This window comes from Ahaetulla prasina, chromosome 1 (assembly GCF_028640845.1).
Source record: "Ahaetulla prasina isolate Xishuangbanna chromosome 1, ASM2864084v1, whole genome shotgun sequence".
Lineage (NCBI taxonomy): Eukaryota > Metazoa > Chordata > Lepidosauria > Squamata > Colubridae > Ahaetulla > Ahaetulla prasina.
In genome coordinates this window covers 286,807,956-286,835,303 of record NC_080539.1, presented here as the reverse complement: position 1 = coordinate 286,835,303, position 27,348 = coordinate 286,807,956, and the positions used below count along the sequence as shown (strand labels likewise).

Sequence of the window (27,348 nt, the reverse complement as noted above, 5' to 3'; positions counted from 1 at the left end):
AGGACTCGCTGGAGAAGAGCCTAATGCTGGGAATGACTGAGGGGAAAAGAAGAATGGGATGACAGAGAATGAGGTGGCTGGATAGAGTCACTGAAGCAGTAGGCGTGAGTTTAAATGGACTCCAGAGGATGGTAGAGGACAGGAAGGCCTGGAGGAATGTTGTCCATGGGGTCACGATAGGTTAGACACGACTTCACAATTAACAACATGTCATTACATTGGGAATTTGACAGTTTGCAAAATTTGGCAAAATTAAGTAGCAGGTATTTTAATGAAGCATAACGACCATTTAAAATGCTACCCTACAGTAATCTTATTTTTTAGGATATGGCAAAGTATAACTTCAATGTTTGGTAGAGCTTAAATTCAGTTATTTCAAACCAGTCAACAAGATAATATTCTGTCCATTACCAAGTTTTAAAAGAAACTGCTTTCAATATTGCTTTTCTCTCTGAGACTAAGAGAAACTGGACTAATTATCTTATTTATTAGTTGCAATCACATGATGCTTTTTCTGAATAGCTCTTGTAATCACCAAGATGGCAATAAAATATAGGCAATGTTTGTTCATGAGCACCATTTGCTAGAATTTGGCATGATTAAGAAGAATATGGAACATTCAAAAATTAGACTGTCAAATTTAAAATGTATTTTCTTTCATATTGTTTTTCTCGGAAGACTTTCTGTTTTTCAGTACATGCAATTTCTATTGATATATTGTTAGAACTGCAAATATGCCTGCAACCCATAACCATTTTTCAAGGTTACAATAAATGTATAATGTAAATTAAGCTGAAATATAGGAATTCATGATTACCTGGTGTTTTTTTTTTGGTTTTTTTTTTACATTTATACCCCGCCCTTCTCCGAAGACTCAGGGCGGCTTACAATGTATAGGGCAATAGTCTCATTCTATTTGTATATATTTACAAAGTCAACTTATTGCCCCCCCAACAATCTGGGTCCTCATTTTACCTACCTTATAAAGGATGGAAGGCTGAGTCAACCTTGGGCCGGGCTCGAACCTGCAGTAATTGCAGGCTTTGTGTTCTTAATAACAGGCCTTACCAGGCAGAGCTAAACCGGCCCAAGGTTTCATCAAAACCTACTGGCCTCCCTGAAATAATACAGCCATTATGTAGAAAAACTCCCTAGAAAACACACAATCACACTGTTAATTGCTATTTAAGCCTGGGCAAAACAGGCAGAACAGAATGATAAATTCTTGAATGAATTTGAAAGACACAACTCTGGACTCCAGGAAAGTAACTTCATTTTACTGGCTTCATATGGACTACATTGCTTGCAAATCATCAACATGAAATACAAATATATAGTTCCGCCTTATTCTCATTCTGTTCTTATTTCTCATATTCTTAAGGAATGCAAGGGCATTTTTAAAATATAGAAATCATTCAGAAATACGATCAACAGTTCATTTAAAATAAAAGCTAGCTCTAATATCTCAGGAGTCTTCCACCTTACCATGATGTTTTCTTGTATAAATCATTCTGCATTTATTAGAAAACTTTTGTCAGGCTGAAATGAAGAGATTCCATTTCCAAAGGATCAGGGTTAATCCCTCCATTACTGAAACCAAAACATAACATATTGCAGTGAAAGACCAGACATACATTAGGACTGTGCTACAGGGATGTGGTGGAGGGGCAGGGAAATGCTTGTTAATTGGGAGAGGGACCTTATTTAAACTAATTAGTTAAATAATTAGTTCTTCTCATGCTGAGGCTACCCCCTGCCCCCTTGAACTGATTGGATGCCAATTTTTTTGAGTAAGTCTGACCAATCAAACTTGTTGCTTGGTTTCGACATAATGCCAGCCCATACTTGCAGCTCAAGCTTATTATGAAACTGCAATGGAAGATAACCTTCTGACTTCATTTTTTCCCACTGGGCACCTTCCAGATTAGATCATCACTCTTGCTCCACAGCCTCCTTCTACCAGGGGAGCAGCTCAGTGTGAGCAAACCCAAGTCAGTTCATCCAAGCAGCTGCACCACTATTTCCAGCCATAACACTCCTACTCCCACCCTTGACATAGACAGTGCCTTGTTAATAAAATGGTAATAGAGCCCTGTGGGCAGAGATCCAGATTGGAAGGCCATGGGGATATGCAAATGGAACCTCTTGGAAACAGCTCAAAGAAAATCAATTTTTCCCAGGATTGCACATTAGTTGCTACAGCTGTCCCAAAGAAATCCCTACAGGTGCTTACATACATGCCCAGGCTAATCTCTGCACAGCTCTAATATATCCAAACTTTTGCACGCATCTTTGGTGGGCTCTCTTCCACTGCTCCTTATGTAACTTATGTAACTTGAGAGATTTTGCTTCAAGGCAACAGTCAAGAAACAGTTACCAAATGATATTATTTACTGATTATAACGATTATAGGTTATTTTATTAGGTATACGTAGATGCATAGACAACTTTTTATATTTTTTTAACCGTAATATTATATGGAATTTGAACTGCAAAGAAATATCTGAAGCTTGAGACCATGAGATAATCAGTCGTTCACTCTGAAAACTCAACTGTGGTATCACCAAGTAAGGTCATCTCATGAGCTCTTTGTTGAGGGTTATCATAGAAAGCCTGTTTCTGACTAACAAGAAGTTGCAGTGCACATCCATGCTAAATAATTTTCGTATTCTTCCTCCCCTCAGTCCAGGAAATAGATAAATCAGCCCTTCAGATTTTTGGAAACAATTAATATGCTTCCCCACAAACTTCTCTTTTCCAAGCTAAACATATTCAGTAATATTAACCAATTCTCCTAAGCTGAAACTTCCAGGTCCATTATGATCTTGGTCTTCTGGGATTTGCTTTTGATTTGTCTATGTTGTTCTTAAAATATGGTGCCCAGTTTGTAGGTGGTCTGATTAACATATAATAGTGAACAATGATAACTTCGCTTGATCGTGATGCTGCACAGTATTTCCAGGGATGTTTTCTACAGTTGATCCGCTATTTTCAAACATCTGTTTTGCTTGTACCGGTGAAGCATAACTAGAAGTTACTCAGTTCTGTGTGAAATTCTACTCAAAACAGAGTGATGCAACAGGGAGCAGAAATGAGAAACATTTTAACTGCAATAAGGCTATGAGAGAGTTTTAAATCATTGACACTACAGGTGCTCTTATCAATTTTTTCAAGAACAGAAAGATAAAGAGAGAAATCCCAGCACTGTGTTGTAAGATCCCGGCTCTTGGTAAAATAAACAGTGAGTGACTAGCAACAGAGTCTAGAAAACCAGATGAGTCCATGACTGGAAGCAGACACAGTAATGATTGTACTGATTCATCCTCTCCCGAAAATGAATGATAATGGAAGTATGAAGAAACTACTGTCTGATTAAACAGGAGCCGAGAGTAAAAGGAAAACAAGCCAATTGCCCTGAAACCAGAGACCATGAATATGAAGTATCCTTCATTGTTCTTTTGATGGCTGCTCAACTATACTAGCCATTAGCCCAAAGAATCTAAAGGAGAAGTCACCAGCATCCTGATGGTCCTTGAGGAAGATCTGATTGCCAAGTGTCACTCTCTCTCACACTTATTTATTTATTAATTTATTATTTAAATTTATTTATTTAAATTTAAATTATTTAAATTTCTATACCGCCCTTCTCCCGAAGGACTCAGGGTGGTTTACAGCCAAAATAAAACAATCAATATAAAAGTTAAAACCAGTTTAAAAACAAAAATTCAGGATTGGCTGGACCATTTAAAATCAATAAAAACCAATAAAAACCCCATTTAAAACCATTAGGCCAGTCCTGCGCGATGAAACAGAAACTTGCTTTCAATCTAGGCCCAAGTGTCTAGTTTTAATAATGCATTCAATGTAACCACACTATATCTTAGGTACGTTTTATAAACCAGACAATAGTTTCATGTAAAAAGAAAGACGCCAGAGATCTATCTGAAATTCCCCACATTCCTATAAATGGGCTAGTAAAGAGAAGATATGTATACAAATATCTATAAATGTATAAATTATATGTCTAAAAGTAGTTTGTTAGCTTTACAGTCATGACAAATATGAACATCCTGAGGCAGTAGGCTGTAGCAACTAGCAAGGAGAGTTTTCACTTGATTGTTCAATGGGTTTACCTTGGTCACGAAGAAATTTTGCACAGGCCCAGTTGTTATGGAACTAGGACACAGTAAGTCTTTTTCAAACAATAAAGAGAAAAGAGGATACACTTAAATAAATGCTAAAAATATCTTTTTAAAACATTGAAAACTTTTAACTGAGGCAAAGCAGAGCTACTTTACTAAACAGTTATTATTTTAAGCTTGATATTTTTTCTCCCAAACAGGGATGATTCTGTCCTTTGGGAGCCTATTTTCGAACCATAATTACGCTAAATGACATCTTGCTAGCAGCACTGAATACTCCTAGTGGTAGCTGTAGAATGCCAACTAATTAAGCCCATAAGAAACTATTGTAATGTGAAGTTTTTTATTCTACCATGAATCAGAAATCTTGCCAGGACAATTTTAACAAGAGTACAGTTTTAAGGCAGAATGTACTATATTATCTCAACGAAGCCAAAATGAAGCTACTTCAATTAGAGCTTGAATGTTTAAATTTAGCAGCAAATATGCAAGGACATATTGTATTTCATTAGTAACTATGTAATTATAAAGCTAAAAAATCCCTCATGGCTATTCACTGGAAAGATTTATGAGGAAATTGTTTCAGTAAATCTGGCAGTTGTGAATAGCAAAGCAATCTTGTATATACTTATCCAGAAGAGAATCCCATTAAGGTTAATGGGTCTCAATTCCAAATTCAGCAGATACAGAAGTTGAGTGGTAGATATTTCATACTAGATTGAGGGTGGGGGTGAGGGTTAAAAGTCATAGTTTAATTAAATTTTGAATTCCATTTGGAGTGCCTTGAATATCAAGAATAAACACACCTTTTGGAATATGGACACAGTGAACATTCTGACAAGTTACATTTGGAACAGCAAAAGTATTTTCCATACTGAACTGCCTAGCTGAAATTTAATTCTGTGTATTCAAACAAAATGTAACAACAATCACTTATATTTAAATGTTCAAATACGGTTGAAAGATGGATTAAGTATTACGTATGCTAATTGGAACTCTTAAAATTGTATTACTTTTGCACTTGAAAACATACAAATACATTCAGATTTATATACAAGCAGTAGCAATCCCGTTAGCCTGAAAGTTATAGCCTACTCTATATAGAAGAAGAAGACTGGGTCCATGAAATTTGGGCAAACTTTCTTTATATGATGTCCCAAGGTTATGGCTGGAAGCACTGCTAAGAGAAAAATCTAATGCCACCAGTCCACTGCAAATATTTAAGTTCAGATTTTATTCTGAAACCATTGTTTTCAAAACTCACAATACATATTGCCAAGAACTGTAGGTAGAAAACATGTTTAACAGGAATAGAATATAGAATGTACTTTAAGTCTAATGATTAATATTGTTAGGTAATTGAATTTTGGCACCCTGCATTTTCTTCTCATAACTATTTATCACTATTAGTCACTGTATTTTTTGTATGCAGATAATTCTTCATACAGAATTCTCAGACTCTTATAGCTGAATCCTATTCTAACTGCTTTTTTAAAATTAAACAGTAACACACTTGACTCAGATCAATTACATTTTGCCATCTCAGTTTGGTATGACTTAAAAGACGGTTTGTATTCAGCCTAGATAAAAGTTTAGCTTGAAGGAAAGATGGTCTTCTTTTCTTTTAGTACTATTCAGTCTTACCCAAGAGTTCTACATGATACACAGGCAATACCCATTTATATTAGAATATACTCTAAAACTACTCTGAACCAATTTTGTAGATGTTACATGCACAATAGTACTTCAACATATAAAAGCCAAGAGATAGAAATCATTAAACATCTTTTAAAGTTTATTTAAATAAATAAGCAGTTTAAGTTGTCCATGTCACACTATACATATTTTCCTAGCTTCTGTGCCTAGTTGTCTTTTATCTTCTTTTGGAATTCAGTTTCAATATTTTGTCAAACACAGGATGAAATCTTTATCTTTTAACACAGAGCAAGACGCACTGGATTCTCCAAGTTTGCCTTGAGTGTGTCTAAAAATTTAGAAGCTAGTTCATCATCTATCACTCGACCATCCCTTGACAGAGTTATCGTTAGGAGCTGGTGTTGTTGAACCTTCTCATTCCCATCTTCATCCTCCACAACAGTGAGTTCTGTCCGAGATCCTCCCACTGCTAAGATGCAGGCTTGAGGAGGCATTACGAGACCAATGAAACTGTTGATACCGAACATTCCAAGATCTGAGATGCTTTTGTTGGAAAAAAGACAAGAAATAGAAAAATAAGACACTTTGGAAAAATAATTCAGAAGCCGTTTAGTATAGGTAGATAGAAATAAATATGTTGTGATGGTTAAGTCTGGATTTTGAATTTGGTTTTGAACAGAACAGTCAAGTAGTCTCACTCTCCATCAACACGAGAATAGGGGTACTTGGGGGTAAGAACTGGTTCAAAATTCCATGTGATGAAACATGGCTATTGAGTCATTAGCATAGCTGTTAAGTTTTATTTATTTATTTATTTATTTATTTATTTAAATTTCTATACCGCCTTCTCCCGAAGGACTCAGGGTGGTTTACAGCCAAAATAAAACAATCAATATAAAAGTTAAAACCAGTTTAAAAACAAAAATTCAGGATTGGCTGGACCATTTAAAATCAATAAAAACCAATAAAAACCCCATTTAAAACCATTAGGCCAGTCCTGCGCGATGAAACAGAAACTTGCTTTCAATCTAGGCCCAAGTGTCTAGTTTTAATAATGCATTCAATGTAACCACACTATATCTTAGGTACGTTTATAAACCAGACAATAGTTTCATGTAAAAGAAAGACGCCAGAGATCTATCTGAAATTCCACATTCCTATAAATGGGCTAGTAAAGAGAAGATATGTATACAAATATCTATAAATGTATAAATTATATGTCTAAAAGTAGTTTGTTAGCTTTACAGTCATGACAAATATGAACATCCTGAGGCAGTAGGCTGTAGCAACTAGCAAGGAGAGTTTTCACTTGATTGTTCAATGGGTTTACCTTGGTCACGAAGAAATTTTGCACAGGCCCAGTTGTTATGGAACTAGGACACAGTAAGTCTTTTTCAAACAATAAAGAGAAAAGAGGATACACTTAAATAAATGCTAAAAATATCTTTTTAAAACATTGAAAACTTTTAACTGAGGCAAAGCAGAGCTACTTTACTAAACAGTTATTATTTTAAGCTTGATATTTTTTCTCCCAAACAGGGATGATTCTGTCCTTTGGGAGCCTATTTTCGAACCATAATTACGCTAAATGACATCTTGCTAGCAGCACTGAATACTCCTAGTGGTAGCTGTAGAATGCCAACTAATTAAGCCCATAAGAAACTATTGTAATGTGAAGTTTTTTTTTATTCTACCATGAATCAGAAATCTTGCCAGGACGAATTTTAACAAGAGTACAGTTTTAAGGCAGAATGTACTATATTATCTCAACGAAGCCAAAATGAAGCTACTTCAATTAGAGCTTGAATGTTTAAATTTAGCAGCAAATATGCAAGGACATATTGTATTTCATTAGTAACTATGTAATTATAAAGCTAAAAAATCCCTCATGGCTATTCACTGGAAAGATTTATGAGGAAATTGTTTCAGTAAATCTGGCAGTTGTGAATAGCAAAGCAATCTTGTATATACTTATCCAGAAGAGAATCCCATTAAGGTTAATGGGTCTCAATTCCAAATTCAGCAGATACAGAAGTTGAGTGGTAGATATTTCATACTAGATTGAGGGTGGGGGTGAGGGTTAAAAGTCATAGTTTAATTAAATTTTGAATTCCATTTGGAGTGCCTTGAATATCAAGAATAAACACACCTTTTGGAATATGGACACAGTGAACATTCTGACAAGTTACATTTGGAACAGCAAAAGTATTTTCCATACTGAACTGCCTAGCTGAAATTTAATTCTGTGTATTCAAACAAAATGTAACAACAATCACTTATATTTAAATGTTCAAATACGGTTGAAAGATGGATTAAGTATTACGTATGCTAATTGGAACTCTTAAAATTGTATTACTTTTGCACTTGAAAACATACAAATACATTCAGATTTATATACAAGCAGTAGCAATCCCGTTAGCCTGAAAGTTATAGCCTACTCTATATAGAAGAAGAAGACTGGGTCCATGAAATTTGGGCAAACTTTCTTTATATGATGTCCCAAGGTTATGGCTGGAAGCACTGCTAAGAGAAAAATCTAATGCCACCAGTCCACTGCAAATATTTAAGTTCAGATTTTATTCTGAAACCATTGTTTTCAAAACTCACAATACATATTGCCAAGAACTGTAGGTAGAAAACATGTTTAACAGGAATAGAATATAGAATGTACTTTAAGTCTAATGATTAATATTGTTAGGTAATTGAATTTTGGCACCCTGCATTTTCTTCTCATAACTATTTATCACTATTAGTCACTGTATTTTTTGTATGCAGATAATTCTTCATACAGAATTCTCAGACTCTTATAGCTGAATCCTATTCTAACTGCTTTTTTAAAATTAAACAGTAACACACTTGACTCAGATCAATTACATTTTGCCATCTCAGTTTGGTATGACTTAAAAGACGGTTTGTATTCAGCCTAGATAAAAGTTTAGCTTGAAGGAAAGATGGTCTTCTTTTCTTTTAGTACTATTCAGTCTTACCCAAGAGTTCTACATGATACACAGGCAATACCCATTTATATTAGAATATACTCTAAAACTACTCTGAACCAATTTTGTAGATGTTACATGCACAATAGTACTTCAACATATAAAAGCCAAGAGATAGAAATCATTAAACATCTTTTAAAGTTTATTTAAATAAATAAGCAGTTTAAGTTGTCCATGTCACACTATACATATTTTCCTAGCTTCTGTGCCTAGTTGTCTTTATCTTCTTTTGGAATTCAGTTTCAATATTTTGTCAAACACAGGATGAAATCTTTATCTTTTAACACAGAGCAAGACGCACTGGATTCTCCAAGTTTGCCTTGAGTGTGTCTAAAATTTAGAAGCTAGTTCATCATCTATCACTCGACCATCCCTTGACAGAGTTATCGTTAGGAGCTGGTGTTGTTGAACCTTCTCATTCCCATCTTCATCCTCCACAACAGTGAGTTCTGTCCGAGATCCTCCCACTGCTAAGATGCAGGCTTGAGGAGGCATTACGAGACCAATGAAACTGTTGATACCGAACATTCCAAGATCTGAGATGCTTTTGTTGGAAAAAAGACAAGAAATAGAAAAATAAGACACTTTGGAAAAATAATTCAGAAGCCGTTTAGTATAGGTAGATAGAAATAAATATGTTGTGATGGTTAAGTCTGGATTTTGAATTTGGTTTTGAACAGAACAGTCAAGTAGTCTCACTCTCCATCAACACGAGAATAGGGGTACTTGGGGGTAAGAACTGGTTCAAAATTCCATGTGATGAAACATGGCTATTGAGTCATTAGCATAGCTGTTAAGTTTTATTTATTTAATGTATGGCATCTACAGAAGCCATGCAATCATTGATATACAATGATTTTAGTTTAAATAAAGCATCAGCACAGTGAGGGAGGAAGGGAATATAAAATTAAGATAAAACCGTAAGAAGATCACCATAATATGGTGCCATAGAATTGCAATGGGATAGATATTATAATTTGATATCAAAGGAAGCTAATCATTTTAACTGTTTCTGTTGTGGCTGCGATGAGATCACCTCAGGGATACGAAGTGTAGGCTACTGGGTGGCTCCCACCCCCGAACCTGACCCCATGCCCGAAAGTGCCTTGGAGCCAGGCCTGCTGCCAGAAAGTGACTTGGACAGTGAGTGGGAAGGGCCGTCAGGACTTATGTCGGAAGCACCGGTCTCCCTGGCTCAGCTCCAGGAGCCAGAAGCAGGCCAGGTGAAAGAGATAACGAGGCCTCCTTCTCCTGACTCTTTCTCCCCCAGGCCACACCTGCAGACCCAGCTGACAGCAATCAGGCTTGGCTGAATCCTAGGTTTCGTAGGCAGGAGAAAAGGGAACAACAGAAGCAGGGGAGGGGCTGGCCTAGGAAGTGCTGAGTCATGGAGCCACACCCCACAGGATATAAAAGGCAGCAGGAGCTGGGGTGTCTCTTTGTATCAGGCAAATCCATGGATTGACTAGAGCTGAAGGTTGTGACTCACCAGCGTCTTGGCAGCTAACGAAGGCTCTTGGTAGACTCTGGCTCTTTTGCTGCCAGAGCTGATAAGAGCCGGCTAATTAAGCCATTGTTCAGACAGAGGCGAAGAGGACATAACAGCTACCTCCACGATAGTATATTCCATCAGAGCAGCTAAAAGTCTATACACACAGCGACCGAACTGGATATTGCATCCCTCACTGTGCAAAACTATGGAAACAGCAATTAGATCACAACTGTCCTTTAAGGACTCACTGAAAATATATATTGGACGCCAGATCCATATTTTGTAACTAAACATAGAATACTTAAGTAGAAATAAATGTGAGTACCTAAGCAGACTAGCAATAGATAATACGATAGATTTTATAGCACTACAAGAGATACATTTGGCTGACGAGGAACAGTTTAAGGCTGTTAAATGCCAAACCTTTATTAGCAAGGCTTACCCATTCACACCTATTGTTTGGCTGCTCAATATGGGACCCATGAACATCAATGAGCCACATGTGCTCTGCTGATTTTTAGAGATTATTTTAATGAAAAAATGGCAAATGGCCAGACATAAGTAGAAAACAATGTGTCGTGTCCCACTCCTCCGCTGACGGCCGGGTCGGGGAAGTCCATATCAGGCGTGCCTCTGCAGCTCTGCCAAAGTCCTAGCAAAGTTCTCAAGGCAGGCAGGAGACCAGAAAGTGACTTCAGCAATATAAGGTAGACTTTGCCTGACTCAGAGAATGCCAGAAAGCAGATCCTTTATATAGGCCATGGGTTTAATACTGTTTTATACTGTTTCTTTGCAGCTTGAGGAAAAAGGATTCTTTTGTTTACAAGAATACAATGTTGTATTGTGGTTTTACAATACCGGTGTCTAATGAGGTGAGGAAAAATCTCTATCAGGAGGATTTCAAGGTCTCTGGAAGCAGCCTTTCTTGTTCCATTGCAGCAGAATCAATACTAGGAAATCTGATAAAATGGTATTGGCACTAAAATATAGTGAACCAATGAAATACGTTTCATTGTTTTTATGTAAGTAGTCTGCAAATCTGTTTTATGATCTTCCCCTTGCCAGGTAAGGTCCATCGTCTCGTCTGTAAACTGTACATGACAACTCTAATAAAAATGCTGTTATTTTTTTTTTTGGACATATTCTTGCCATCAAGATTTAGAGAATATGAATATATGCAACGAAACAGCATTCCATTCCCCAAAAAGTCCATATGTACAGAAGATTTCCTTTAGAGCAGGGGTGAAATCTAAAAATTTTCCCTGTCGGTTCTGTGGGTGTGGCTTAATTGGTGGGCGTGGCTTGGTGGTCAGATGACTGAGTGGGCGTGGTCAATAACAATAAATAATAAAAATAACAAAATATACAAAACAATAAGAGGTACCAAAAACCAACTTTCACACTTTACACACAACACAACACAACACAACACAACACAACTGACTCACACACAATGTAAAAGCAGCTGCACTTCACCCAAAATGACCCCTGCAACAAGCAGGAACCTCACACTTTCACACTTTACACACACACAACACAACTGACTCACACACACACAAAATGCCACATACAGCTTTGTGAGATTTTGTGTGTTTGTGTCGTTAGAGTGAAACACTACAGAAACACACCAAATCTCAGAAAGTTGCACAAATATTTTATTTTATTATTTTTATTTATTTTTTTAGATCAGGGGATCTCCAACTTTAGTACTTTAGGTTTGTAGACTTCATCTTCCAGAGTTCCTCATTAAGCAAAGCAGGAAGTCAAAGCAGGCTGTAATCAGTAGCTGAAGTAAGCACTGTGTTGCCAGCCCGAAAGGAGCAGTAATTATAGGTAAGTGAGGAGGGGGCATTGGGTGGGCGCTCTTGTAAGTGGGGGATGTTAAAAAGTGATTTTAAAAGCCTGCTAGGATCAGGAAACTTCTCTGGGATCGCCAGAGGGAAAAAAGTTTTAAAGTCAGCTCATCTGACGATCTCAGCTGAAGTTCCCTCATAGCAGCCCAGAACCTCTTAAAATAACTGTTTTAACATGTAGAAAACATGTTTTTTAAGGTTCTGGTGATGAGGAACTCAGCTGGGATGGCCAGAGGAGCTTTTTTCCCCCTTCGGCTGAAGAGGTTTTTTTTAAAAAAACTTTTAAAGTGTTCTGATGATCCCTGCTCAGCTCCCACGATCATCAGAGGGTTTTTTTATTTTTTACTTTTAAAGGCATGTTTTTGGCTGAAGAAAAACTTTTTTTAAAAAAAAAAACCTCTGCTGATGGTGCGGCTCAGCAGGGGCAGGGGGACGGGGCCAGGGATTTTTGCTACCAGTCCTCCGAACCAGCAGCTGCCATCGCTACCTAATCGGGGGAGCCGGTGCAAACCGAGAGCATTTCACCCCTGCTTTAGAGGAACATTTTTCTTCTTAATACTACACTCACACTAATTTCTGATTTTGAGTCAGTTTGGAAAGGAAATCAGATGCCATTAGAAAAGGCTGTCTTCCTTTCTAAAGGGAAGAAAACTACCACATACACCTTGTTTCATTTTAGCAACAGTCCAACACGTTTTATCTGCTTAGGAAAGGTAAGATATGGTCGATGCTGACAAAAGAGGAGTTTTTCATTTTGTTGCTTTCCTTGTACCTCTAAGCAGTTCTTCCTGTTATTCCTGGTCACTTGAAAGCTTGTAGCTACTATCTTATTCAAGAAAATAACCACTGAAGGGCAAACCGGGGGGGGGGGTGGAGGGAGGGGGAGAGAGATGTCTGCTCTCCTTAATATCCCATCCTCAACCAATCTACCAAGCATGAGAGGTAATGAAAGTGTGGGCTGGATGCAGTTTTCCATTCTTGCAAGATTATATCTGTAGAAATGTATTTCCTTATATGTATTTCCCTTCAACTATATGTGCTGCATAAGGGCCTTGGAGAATTAAGGGTTAATTAAATTCATTAAATTTACTCAAAATATCTCCAGTTTGAAGCTAACCGGTTTCCAATTCAGTGATCTAGCATAAATGTCATTCCTCCAAGTTATGCTAGTTCCACACAGTGTTATTTCAGATTCACGGGACTGATAAATGAAAATGCCAAGTCTTTTGGCCTTTTTTTTTAGGGTCAGCTTTAAAAGTATTTTGACTTGCTTGCTTACTATGAGTGAATCATTTTCATGAATGTGACAATCCTAATAATTCAATGCTATACTCCAAATACCGTTAGAGATTCTAGATAGAGCATTATTAAAGTTGCTAAACAGCCACTGAAAGGCTTCAGGATTAAATTCAAGAAACAACTTGACAGCAATCTCAAAATACAGCAGGAAAAAACAGAAGAGAATATAGAGTACTTATTTCTAGATTAAGTAACCCCCATTCATTGTTCTGTTCATAGGCCTTATAATGGAGGTGGGATTATAAAACATAGACTTAAGAAATTTACAAAGACTATCTCAAATATTTCCACCACCGCCACCGCCCTCCCCCGATCATTTTGTTTGCATTTAAATTACCTCAAAGATCCTCCTTGGTATTCTTCTGGAAGTAACTTCCCTTCTCTTGCTTTCTTTGCTAAAGCCTAAGGGAGCAAGATCCAAATAGAAATTATTTTAAATGACCATGGCTTTCAACAAAGTACACGCTTTTATGCACATTTGATTGGATTGCTAATTTTATGAGAAAATTCTGATAGATCCAGACAGTTGCCACAATCTATGAGAGGCAGTTAGAAGAAGTCATATATTTGCATTTCCTGGGAATGAGTTTCACATGTGGAAAAAGAACTGTCAGTAAAGCAGAGATATGGAAACATTTCATGGAGATTTCTTAAATTGCTTTTTAAAATTCCACATATGTTGCCTTATGGAGAGCATATGTGGTTATCCAAAATCTATCATTGTCTTGTTTACAGAATCTAAAAATTCAGAAGCAATTACTCCGCTATAGCTATAAATTAACATTTTTATATTAACAGGAAATCCCACCAAATGTCAACAGAAATCATAGCAAATGTCATAGAAAAATGTAAGCCTTGCAGGAGGATTCAGAACAGACAGGTGAGAATAAATCAGTGTTAATTAATTTCCCCCAGGAGGCAATAAAACTCATCAAAAATCATGATGTGTTATAATTTTATACACCATATTTAGGTACTTCAGAATTAAACAATAGAACTTGCCTTCTGAATGCTTAAAAATAGGATAGTTATAGGAGATATTTTAAAGATTCAAATAAATGGCAAGAATTAATTAAGAATTATCTAGATAAGTGTTTCTTGAACTTTTTTCTCTCAGGACCATTTCCCACTTTAGAAAAGTATGGAGGGCTGCTAAGAGCTTTTGTTTGTATGAGAGACATTCATCAATGTTTGCTATATTAAAAATTTTACTACATTAGTTGTAGTACCACTTCTTACTATTGTTTGATGGAATTTTAATATTGTAATAGTTTTCAACATAGGCTGGCAAATAATTTTGAATTTGTGGACCTCTGGATAGGTCTTAAGGAAACCCCCCAGGGATCCTAGGGCCACACTTTAAGAAACATTGATCCAATGTTTGTGATATAGGCATTATTGTGAATTTACAATTTTATCCAAATGCTCTTTTACTTATCTGTTCCCCAAATCAACTTAGTGCCACAATAGATAGAGAGAACAAAACATTATGTACTTTGTTTTTAAATATTTTTTAAATATTTTTTAAATATCAATTAAAGTAAAAGGACTCAATCAATCACTCACACAATAAAACAACTTTTGATTTCTGGTACATTTTGTTCAAAATACAGAAGCTGTATATGTGAATTAAAGGGAAACTGAACTGAATTTTTGCCAATTTCTTAAAACGTGTCCCCGAAGAACATATTTAATAGCAAAGTAATGAACTTGTATTCAAAGCGAGTGCTAATCAACTGAAGTGGGCACAAGCAATTTATTTAAAACACCTTACATCCGATATAAAATTGTACTCTTATCACAGATTATATAATGAACTGGTTTTCTTGGAACAGCATTTTTAAATTTGGTAAAACAGTCATATTTTGTTTGAAGGTCTATGTGGGGAAGCAGACTAAGTCTCTCTTTGCAGTTTCTGCAAAGGCAGAATGACAAATATTGATCTCTTCACAATCCCTTCTCTGCAAGCTAGTCAGCAGAGACTAGGAAGGAGGAAGATGATTTGTGGAGCCATGAGGTTTAGATGTTTACCTCAAGAAAGACTGGTGACCATCTGCCATAAACAAATAAGTCTCATCACCTTTGCCTTATGAAATTAGAGGTATAAAGATGTTTCATTTCAAAAGGAGGAAATTATTATGATTGATCCATTTTTCAATATTAAATCTTCTAAGGTCTTTTGTGAAATCTGCAAGTTTACAGAAGATTCTCCAAATCCCACAAAATATGTTTCCAAAAAGTATCCACTGTAATTCTTAATTCCATAAGACTACAAATGCTCTTCAGTCTAGCAAGAACCCAATAGGTGGTTTGAAAAAGCAAAGTCCAGTTTTCTTAGGTTCTCCCAAAGGTATGTTTTTCAAGAGGCAACTGGACTTTCTTGTTTTTCTTTGAAGACATTTCACTTTTCATCCAAGAAGCTTCATGCTCACCATTTCCCAAAGCTGAAGAAGCTTCTTGGATGAATCCCATCGCGACCCCATGAACAACGTTCCTCCAGGCCTTCCTATCCTCTACCATCCTCTGGAGTACATTTAAGCTCACGCCTACTGCTTCAGTGACTCCATCAAGCCACCTCATTCTCTGTCATCCCTTTCTTCTTTTGCCATCAATCTTTCCCAGCATTAGGCTCTTCTCCAGTGAGTCCTTCCTTCTCATTACCTGCTTCAATAGTTTTTTTTAACTTTTCTTGATACCTGATATTTTCCCATGCGAGGACCAAGCAATCTCTGTGACATTGTCTAAGCATACCGTAGAAAATTTCATTACAGAATTAAATCACATAAAGTAAAACCTTGAGTTAATAGATTATCCAAGGCAGGGAGATCCAACTCCCCCATTAAATGCAAAATCACATTCATGTCGATGTACATTTTTGTGGAATTTATAGATTATCTATTTCATTTCAAATAATGTTTCTTCAAGCCATGATTAATAATATGTCAAGCCTCCAGGAATCAATTTTAACATCTGTTTTCATGCAAGCAACCCTGGCTTAAACTCACTTTTTTTTTTTGGAATATCATTACTGTAGGATGAAATAAAAATGAAATAAAAAGCTATATGCATACATACATGTGTGTGTTGTGTGATTTTTTAAAAATATAACAACCTGATACTTCTTGTTTTTATATATTTTAAATACCCACTCTTACTCTTTGTAAACCACCCAGAGCATGACAGCATATAAATAAAATTAAATGAAATTAAACAAAATATAATGGAAGCAAAGAATACTACCAAAATAGAACATAAAATCCCTTTGAATGTTATGTACTGAAACATAGCTGATGTACAAACATAATTTGTGAGCACAGAATATTGAAACGTTATAATAATTACACCTAATTGAACAGAAATTAACAGAACTACCTGTATATTGTGTGCAGATCTGCATAATGAAGCTGAAGCTGTTATTTGTATTAACATGCACTAGATCAATGCCTCCTGAATCATAAATGAGTTATTGATAGGTTACTGTGCCACAATGGTATACAGAGTTTATTGCCTTCTATTCAAGATTTGTGATCTTTGTAAATCAATCTTGTTCTCTATCTTAAAGCCAGCCAAAAAGACATAATCAAAGAACAGTGGACGTTTTCTTAGAAACCATATAATTCAATTGTTGAACTAAAAGAGGCCTGGGTATTTGAAGACACACCTCTGCAGAAGCAGCAATTTCCTGAATTCCCTTGGATGCAGCATCCTTTATGATAGGTGTAATAAAACCTTGGTCTGTTGCCGTAACTATAGAAATATCTATTGATTGCAGCTGCTGGGGGCCTTCTCCATTCCAGGTCACGTTCACATCTGGCATTTGCTGGAACAAACAGAAACAGAAGAGTGCACAGATGTTAAAAAAACAGCATTGAAACCAATTATGAAGTTTTAAAAAGCCTTTTAGAATTGTGGTGATAGAAGCAATAACATATGGGAAATGATTTGCCTTAAGCAAGATCAAGTTAATAATAGCAAGAAAAAGGCCAAATGACTCTAAAAATAGACTTATCTTATTAGTGTATATCAATTTTGTCACAAAAGATGAATGCAAATTATGGTCACAGGCAATTACAGCTGCAGGCAACCACACAGTAGATGGGCTTATGCAGTTTCTGGGTTACATTATTAACAGAATTCAAACTTGTTGGAGGGCAACTCTCATTTTGTTCCTTGCTAGTAAAGAACTGTGTGACATTCTGCCCAAAAACCTAACGGAAGATTTATAGAATTTCTGCTCCCATTTAAATCAGGAGGAGAAAAGAAAAGAGCTAAATATTTTTTAAAAATTAAAAGGTGTGGGGGGAATCACATAACCATATTGAAAGGCGAACCAATTAGATCTGTTTAATATGAAACCTTAATTTCAAAAGTCAACTCTTAACATTTTAAAATTCAGTTTGGGTTTTTTTTAAAGGTTTTTCCCCTTTAATATTTTGAGCTTTCACTGGAATAGTGAAATAGGCAGCTAATTTTAAAAACAAGCAGATCTGACTCTTCAATTCAATTGTTGAACTAAAAGAGGCCTGGGTATTTGAAGACACACCTCTGCAGAAGCAGCAATTTCCTGAATTCCCTTGGATGCAGCATCCTTTATGATAGGTGTAATAAAACCTTGGTCTGTTGCCGTAACTATAGAAATATCTATTGATTGCAGCTGCTGGGGGCCTTCTCCATTCCAGGTCACGTTCACATCTGGCATTTGCTGGAACAAACAGAAACAGAAGAGTGCACAGATGTTAAAAAAACAGCATTGAAACCAATTATGAAGTTTTAAAAAGCCTTTTAGAATTGTGGTGATAGAAGCAATAACATATGGGAAATGATTTGCCTTAAGCAAGATCAAGTTAATAATAGCAAGAAAAAGGCCAAATGACTCTAAAAATAGACTTATCTTATTAGTGTATATCAATTTTGTCACAAAAGATGAATGCAAATTATGGTCACAGGCAATTACAGCTGCAGGCAACCACACAGTAGATGGGCTTATGCAGTTTCTGCAAAGGCAGAATGACAAATATTGATCTCTTCACAATCCTTCTCTGCAAGCTAGTCAGCAGAGACTAGGAAGGAGGAAGATGATTTGTGGAGCCATGAGGTTTAGATGTTTACCTCAAGAAAGACTGGTGACCATCTGCCATAAACAAATAAGTCTCATCACCTTTGCCTTATGAAATTAGAGGTATAAAGATGTTTCATTGCAAAAGCAAGCAAACCTCCACATGACTATTTGAAAAGTTGAAACAGTGTATCTTATCTTATGATTATATCTTGAATAAATAGTATTTATTACTATCCACATAAAAGATCAAATTCAACACAAATGGTACACTACTGAAAGATCCTTATGGACTAAGGAATTCTAAAATATATTATAAAAATCAATGTCGATGGGTTAGAAAAAATAGGAACTAGTGGAAAGTCAGTATTAAGTTTTCTTTATTAACAGAATTCAAACTTGTTGGAGGGCAACTCTCATTTTGTTCCTTGCTAGTAAAGAACTGTGTGACATTCTGCCCAAAACCTAACGGAAGATTTATAGAATTTCTGCTCCCATTTAAATCAGGAGGAGAAAAGAAAAGAGCTAAATATTTTTGGAAGGAATATTTGTTTCTTTCTCTAGAGGACTAAATCCCTTATCAGTAGGAACAACAGTCATTGAACCAAAGGATATAAACCTATATAGCTAGATATTATACAGTACAATAGTTGGAAAACAATTGAAAAATATATTTAGTTAAACTTATCATTACTTGAAGGACATTGTAGAAAAGATAATATAGTGCCAGTGATCACCAATATCAGTGTCCATCCATAATATTTAATAAAGAGGAATTACAAGAATAATCTCAAATCTCATGATATTTTATAAAATATTGTTGAAAACAATCTTGTAATGTATTGGTAAATGCACAAAAAAGAAAAGAGCTAAATATTTTTTAAAAATTAAAAGGTGTGGGGGGAATCACATAACCATATTGAAAGGCGAACCAATTAGATCTGTTTAATTTGAAACCTTAATTTCAAAAGTCAACTCTTAACATTTTAAAATTCAGTTTGGGTTTTTTTTAAAGGTTTTTCCCCTTTAATATTTTGAGCTTTCACTGGAATAGTGAAATAGGCAGCTAATTTTAAAAACAAGCAGATCTGACTCTTCAATTCAATTTGTAATATTCTCCTAATAAGCGTTAGCCGACACTGATTCAATGAGAGCCACACAGGCCTTAATCACACCAATGTATGCACTGACAAACTGCCACTGCCAATTTCTTCTTTCAGTTGCAATTTTTCACACCACATAATGTATGCTGCATAGAAGTCTCCCACAATATTTAGAATTGATTTTCACAGTGGCAAAAGCAAGCAAACCTCCACATGACTATTTGAAAAGTTGAAACAGTGTATCTTATCTTATGATTATATCTTGAATAAATAGTATTTATTACTATCCACATAAAAGATCAAATTCAACACAAATGGTACACTACTGAAAGATCCTTATGGACTAAGGAATTCTAAAATATATTATAAAAATCAATGTCGATGGGTTAGAAAAAATAGGAACTAGTGGAAAGTCAGTATTAAGTTTTCTTTATTATACTTATGGAAACAAATCCTTTCATTTAAGGATTTTGCCTATTTTCTCCATAAGGTAAAGGTAAAGGTTCCCCTCACACATATGTGCTAGTCGTTCCCGACTCTAGGGGGCGGTGCTCATCTCCGTTTCAAAGCCGAAGAGCCAGAGCTGTCCGAAAATGTCTCCATGGCCATGTGGCTGGCATGACTCAACGCCAAAGGCGCACGGAATCTTGTTACCTTTCCACCAAAGGTGGTCCCTAATTTTTTACTTACATTTTTTACATGCTTTCAAACAGCTAGGTTGGCAGAAGCTGGGACAAATAATGGGAGCTCACTCTGTTACACGGCACTAGGGATTCGAACCGCTTAACAGCCGACCTTTTTTATTGACAAGCTCAGCGTCTTACCCACTAAGCCACCACGTTCCTTTTATTTTTTCCATAAAGGCCAACTAAACACATTGCATCTTGAACTGAACTTAGATACAAGTGAATATCAAACAAATAGATGTAATGGTTTGGAAATCCTAGAATATAAACTGAAATTAAAATAATTTTTTGGAAGGAATATTTGTTTCTTTCTCTAGAGGGCTAAATCCCTTATCAGTAGGAACAACAGTCATTGAACCAAAGGATATAAACCTATATAGCTAGATATTATACAGTACAATAGTTGGAAAACAATTGAAAAATATATTTAGTTAAACTTATCATTACTTGAAGGATATTGTAGAAAAGATAATATAGTGCCAGTGATCACCAATATCAGTGTCCATCCATAATATTTAATAAAGAGGAATTACAAGAATAATCTCAAATCTCATGATATTTTATAAAATATTGTTGAAAACAATCTTGTAATGTATTGGTAAATGCACAAAAAAGAAAAGCCTTATAGATATATTTGCTTAACGTATTTTGTGCAATTTTTCTCCAAGGCAGGAGTTGTTCAAAGGTGCTGTGTAGTTGGCTTGGAAACATTCACTGTATCTGATACAGCATCTTTAAGAAACATCTTTTCCTGATCTGGAACACAATCCCAGAAAAATACAGGTTTAAGAAATAGTTAAGGTGGCAGAAATCAGGTGTGTATATTTTGAAGGACTGATTTACTTACTTTCAGGGTCACTGCAGTTGCCTTGATAATAAAGTCATTTATAGATACTTTAACATCATCTGTGTGAAAGAGAAATAAATTATAATTTAATAGGAAAACTAGGATTCTAGACATGGAAAATCATATGGTTAAAACATTATAATTATTTATCTTCACAGTAGCATTTTCACGGTATCACATATTTGAAATTCAAAATGTATTTGTGCCATAACACAATTTCCTTTGGGGCTGAGCCCCACTCATGGTGATTTCATGAGCTTGGCTAATGCAGCCCTATAAGGTAGACTGGATCAGGAAACAGACACCATGAAGGCCTAAAATTACTTTTATCCGAATGACTATAGTAACAGAGTTTTGCAAATCTGAATATATCTCACTTCCTCCTCCTTTTATTTTTATCTCAATTAGGGAGACGATTGCTTATGCATTTTTGTAAATCTGTACCTTTATATGGGCTCTTGCACATATGTGCTAGTAGTTCCTGACTCTAGGGGGCGGTGCTCATCTCCATTTCAAAGCTGAAGAGCCAGCACTATCCGAAGACGTCTCCGTGCTCATGTGGCCAGCATGACTAAACACCAAAGGCGCACGGAATGTTGTTACCTTTCCACCAAAGGTGGTCCTTATTTTTCTACTTGCATTTTTAAGTGCTTTCAAACTGCTAGGTTGGCAGAAGCTGGGGCAAGTAACGGGAGCTCACTCTGTTATGCAGCACTAGGGATTCAAACCGCTGAACTGCCAACCTTTCAATCGACAAGCTCAGCATCTTAGCCACTGGGCCATGCTTATTTGTTCATTGCTTCGTAATTATCTTCCGTCTAACAAGGACAGCCTCTTTATAACTACACCTATGAACAATGCAGAAAGAGCCTGTCATTACCTGCTTCAATAGTTTTTTTTAACTTTTCACTTTACTTGATACCTGATATTTTCCCATGCGAGGACCAAGCAATCTCTGTGACATTGTCTAAGCATACCGTAGAAAATTTCATTACAGAATTAAATCACATAAAGTAAAACCTTGAGTTAATAGATTATCCAAGGCAGGGAGATCCAACTCCCCCATTAAATGCAAAATCACATTCATGTCGATGTACATTTTTGTGGAATTTATAGATTATCTATTTCATTTCAAATAATGTTTCTTCAAGCCATGATTAATAATATGTCAAGCCTCCAGGAATCAATTTTAACATCTGTTTTCATGCAAGCAACCCTGGCTTAAACTCACTTTTTTTTTTTGGGAATATCACTACTGTAGGATGAAATAAAAATGAAATAAAAAGCTATATGCATACATACATGTGTGTGTTGTGTGATTTTTTAAAAATATAACAACCTGATACTTCTTGTTTTTATATATTTTAAATACCCACTCTTACTCTTTGTAAACCACCCAGAGCATGACAGCATATAAATAAAATTAAATGAAATTAAACAAAATATAATGGAAGCAAAGAATACTACCAAAATAGAACATAAAATCCCTTTGAATGTTATGTACTGAAACATAGCTGATGTACAAACATAATTTGTGAGCACAGAATATTGAAACGTTATAATAATTACACCTAATTGAACAGAAATTAACAGAACTACCTGTATATTGTGTGCAGATCTGCATAATGAAGCTGAAGCTGTTATTTTTAGTAACATTAGGATATGATTCATACATTCATTCATAAATTATTGTTATAATTCATAATTTTAAGAGAAACAAAGCCAGAAAGTAATCAGTGAATGAAAAATACGCATTATAACTTTTTACAATTTGTAACGTTCATGTATCAATCTTCCATTATTTCCAAATCTATTCTTAAATCTGAAAATAAGCTCCAAAAGAGGCATTATAAATCCCGTCAAGCATGAAGTGGAAGAATCAAAATGATTGTTTTATATCTGTTCAGTCATAAGTAGGTGACATCTCAGTCTGTGATGACCTTGGGGCTACTGCTATTTAAATGACATAAAGCCATCCACAAATCCTTAAAATCGGGTTAACGGTAACAGAGAGCAGAAAGGAACTTTATCCGCAAGCTGCAAAATCTAAAAGATTTAACTATCATAAAACCATTTCTTCTTGGTTAATAGTTAGCTTGATGATGCACACTGATTCTTGGTAGTTCTAAATTTTGAGACAGTAATAAGTTTATTTTCTTTAGCTGATCAGTCACTGATCCCTTTTTCTATATTACACAATCATTTTACAGCATGTGATATTGTTTTATTGTTAACATACTTCTTTACTGTAGCAACTTTTACCATCTTAAAATGATGCTGCAACCACAAATACAAGTGGTTAGTATATGAATGTACAAAAGTCAACAATTCAGTGCAATGGCTTGTTGTTGTTAGTTGCCAAGTTGTGTCCGACCCATCGCGGCCGCATGGACAATGTTCCTCCAGGCCTTCCTGTCCTCTACCATCCTCTGGAGTCCATTTAAGCTCATGCCTACTGCTTCGGTGACTCCATCCAGTCACCTCGTTCTCTGTTGTCCTGTTCTTCTTTTGCCCTCAATCTTTCCCAGCATTAGGCTCTTCTCCAGTGAGTCCTTCTTTCTCATTAGGTGGTCTAAGTATTTGAGTTTCACCTTCAGGATCTGGTCTTCTAAAGAGCAGTCAGGGTTGATCTCCTCTAGGACTGACTGGTTTGATCGCCTTGCAGTCCAAGGGACTCGCAGGAGTCTTCTCCAGTACCATAGTTCAAAGGTCTCAATTCTTTGGTGCTCAGTGTAATGGCTAGGTTCAAACAAATCAGTATCTTTACAAAAAAAACTGGGTGAATGTTATTTTTGTTTTAAATACCAGAAATTGTTGATTGAATTAAAACTGTACAACTTGTTGGTTGGATTGTCTGGGCTTTGGGAGATCAATGCCAATATATTGATCAGGGTTGTTTTGCAGATATTTGACCCCATGTACCATCAAGCTTTCTTTGGTGAAAAATTCAGAAGAGGAAGTGCCTGGCTGTATTTGTAGTCTGCATAAGTTTTGAACCCAGAAGTTGGTTGGTGATTGAAGGTCTCTCTTGACCAATCAACCTTTTAGTGACTTTGAACATTAATGGTCCCTTTAACAGATCAATGGATCTGTATATAATAATAATAATAATAACAACAGAGTTGGAAGGGACCTTGGAGGCCTTCTAGTCCAACCCCCTGCCCAGGCAGGAAACCCTACATCATCTCAGACAGATGGTTATCCAACATTTTCTTAAAAATTTCCAGTGTTGGAGCATTCACAACTTCTGCAGGCAAGTCGTTCCACTTATTAATTGTTCTAACTGTCAGGAAATTTCTCCTTAGTTCTAAGTTGCTTCTTTCCTTGATCAGTTTCCACCCATTGCTTCTTGTTCTACCCTCAGGTGCTTTGGAGAACAGCCCAACTCCCACTTCTCTGTGGCAGCCCCTGAGATATTGGAACACTGCTATCATGTCTCCCCTAGTCCTTCTTTTCATTAAACTAGACATATCCAATTCCTTCATATGTTTTAGCCTCCAGTTCCCTAATCATCTTTGTTGCTCTTCTCTGCACTCTTTCTAGAGTCTCAGCATCTTTTTTACATCGTGGCATATGATCTATCACCCAGTCAAGCACATGATCCAAACTGTATACAATAAACAGATAAGGCACACCAAACAAAATGGAACTGACACTCAATTAATGATACTTAAATTGGAAAGTTTGATATATCAATACTTGATTTACAGTTCATATGCCTAGTTTGTTCAGATTTTTTTTCTTTTTTCTCTTTTGCTGTTACTGTTTCAAAAAGTGGAACTATGAAAGAATTGGAGAATTATATTCTACTACATGCAGATAATATGTTATGCTTTATAGACAGATATAGAAAGTGGCTTTAAGTTCTCATACTTTCAGGCTTATCGCTAGGCAGTTATCCAAGTTTTGACCACTATTCTCTATTCTCAACTATTCTCAGCAAAAGAATTATTATTTGACCATAGTGAAATCCTAAGATACAGCCTAGCCTTAATAATCACTAAAATATTATATTTTGGGATTTTCCCAATTTTGAAAATGCAGGCAAATCAATCTTTTGGGTAAACTGGGCCTTTGATAGTACTACTATTTTAGATTAACCTAATCTAAAATAAAGGGCCTTTAAACAACTTTTGCAGAATGAAAAAATAAATCAGTTTTTCTCCAGAGTGCTTTTTGGCATTTCATTCAGCGCAAGTATTTGTTATACAATCTATGAGGTCCAGATGGTATTGCTACTTATGGAAATTCCATAATGGATGGAAGTTATGGAAGAATTAGTCATGGCTCCTAAGCCAACAGCCTTTCTCTTAATAGGAAATTGATGAAACTGATATTATTTGATTTGATTTCTGTCCCACCTGACTCCAACTTGACCCTACCAATTTACTAGTTACCAATGCAACCTATAAGAAAGAGTCTGGCAGTACAACTAGGATGTTATTAAAAAGCACTTTTGTGAGTCATAGTTCATTTCAACAAATGAGATGAATTTCCTTTCCACTGAAACCAGTGGAAGGTTGCTTTAAATAATACAATATTCAATTCACTGTGATCTTAAATGTGGTCATTACAACAATAAAAATATTATTCAAACCTCAGAGAATAATAAATAACAGAGCAACTGCCTTGCTAAGATGAAACTCATGAATTGGAATATTAACTAGTAGGGTTTGGAGTATCCCATTACTGTCACATTTTGGATTTATACCAACAGTTATGAATATGACTTTGGATGACAGCTGTGCATTAAAAAGGCATATGTTTGCCCTGGCTTTTCCCCAGTGCTTGGACATTATTAAGGTTTCTAGATGTATAGTATATATTTGGGGCATAGAGGCTGGATAAAAGAATTATACAATTACACATGTGAAATGCAGATGTAGATGGTTGGCTGTTAATCTTTGAAAGAGGCAAGGAAATTTTTGAGCAAGTATTCTGAATGTTCTCTTTATAACTTAATCACTTAGCTTTCTATTTTTCTTTTGCATTATTATATTGCTAATACTGTTTTTATTCTGCTTTTATTGTTAATTAGTCCAATATATGAAAGTGGGTTTAAACAAACTCTCTCTTTTAAATGTCACATCAGCGTGGTAAAATACTTTTGAAACTAAGGAAAATTTTTATTTTAGGACACGATAATATATCATACAAAGGAAAATAGATAACTTTAAAAATAAATACACATGACAATATTTGCAGTATACCTTAATGAATGATTATCACCTTTTTTTATGCAGACCTATCATACTTAGGCAAAGAATATGACGCGGAAAGAAGTAAATCTAACTCTTTTGAAAACAGTGGATAGTCTGTGGTTTCTCTGGTTCTAAATTTAAATCAATAATATTTTGAAACCAGTAAAAAATTCCTCCAAACCAATAATTCAACTGAGCACAGTGTCTGTTCTATAAGATACTGTATAAGTTCATTATGTATAAACTTTTCCATATATGTTTAAGGAAAAATCTAAATTCCAGAAAAATATAACCAACCATTAACCCTGAATTTTGGTATCTTTCTTCCAAATTGCTGTAATGAGTATAGTTTACCAGGATTAAGGAAAAAATATGACACACACATTCAAAACTCTATGCAAAGCAATATGCAACAAGAGAAATCTCTTGTGGGCAAAACTAAAAGCTGGAATTCTATCTCCCCCCTTCCCCCCCCGCCTCATCAGTTGCAGAATTACTTAGTAAAAAGTATTCAAAAAACACACATACAGTAAAGCTCACCAGGGCTGGCTGAAGTGGAAAAACATCATCATTTAAATAATCGTACCTGTTTAGAATACTAATGAAAGAATTTGCCCTCTGCACCTCCTAAGGCTGCTAATTAAGCGGTAACCTTCAAATGCTTCATTCAAAATGTAAAACCATTCAAGTGAATAGGTTTATAGTGGAATGTGCAGCTTCTTTTTGTGGATAGGTGTACAATTACTTAACTCTTAAGCAAAAAAATAGATAAATTAAGTAGAAATCCTCTGCGACAATAACAGCGGGACAGTTGTTATCAAAACCAATTAACAACTATCCATGCTAATTGCAAGAGATGTCACACATGCAAACAAAAATACTCATCTACATATAAGATCAAAGGCAGAATTTTGACAGGCATTTTGTTTCTTTTCAGAAAAGCTTGAGGCGCCCTGCAGTAAATGCAGCATAGCTGAGTAGACAGATCAGAATTTTAATACTTGGTTTTAAAAAATA

General features: G+C 35.7%; 1 protein-coding gene and 1 long non-coding RNA gene across 2 annotated transcripts in view; one reads left to right on the top strand and one right to left on the bottom strand.

The window, feature by feature from the left end:
- Positions 1–5,357: 5,357 nt before the first annotated feature.
- Positions 5,358–27,348, bottom strand: part of PDHX (pyruvate dehydrogenase complex component X) — a 57,560-nt gene continuing 35,569 nt past the window's right edge. Inside the window, exons 8-11 of the mRNA XM_058161648.1 lie at positions 21,131–21,189; positions 17,982–18,140; positions 13,776–13,840; positions 5,358–6,341 (exon numbers count right to left, since the gene is read on the bottom strand). Coding sequence (XP_058017631.1) covers positions 6,077–6,341; positions 13,776–13,840; positions 17,982–18,140; positions 21,131–21,189 — 548 coding nt within the window. The 3' untranslated portion in view covers positions 5,358–6,076. The remainder of the gene's footprint in view (positions 6,342–13,775; positions 13,841–17,981; positions 18,141–21,130; positions 21,190–27,348) is intronic.
- LOC131187414 (uncharacterized) lies at positions 9,346–27,348 on the top strand. The gene is made up of 4 exons (XR_009152546.1): positions 9,346–12,119; positions 14,237–14,318; positions 20,952–21,098; positions 21,539–27,348. It is a non-coding gene; the product is annotated as an uncharacterized LOC131187414 (long non-coding RNA).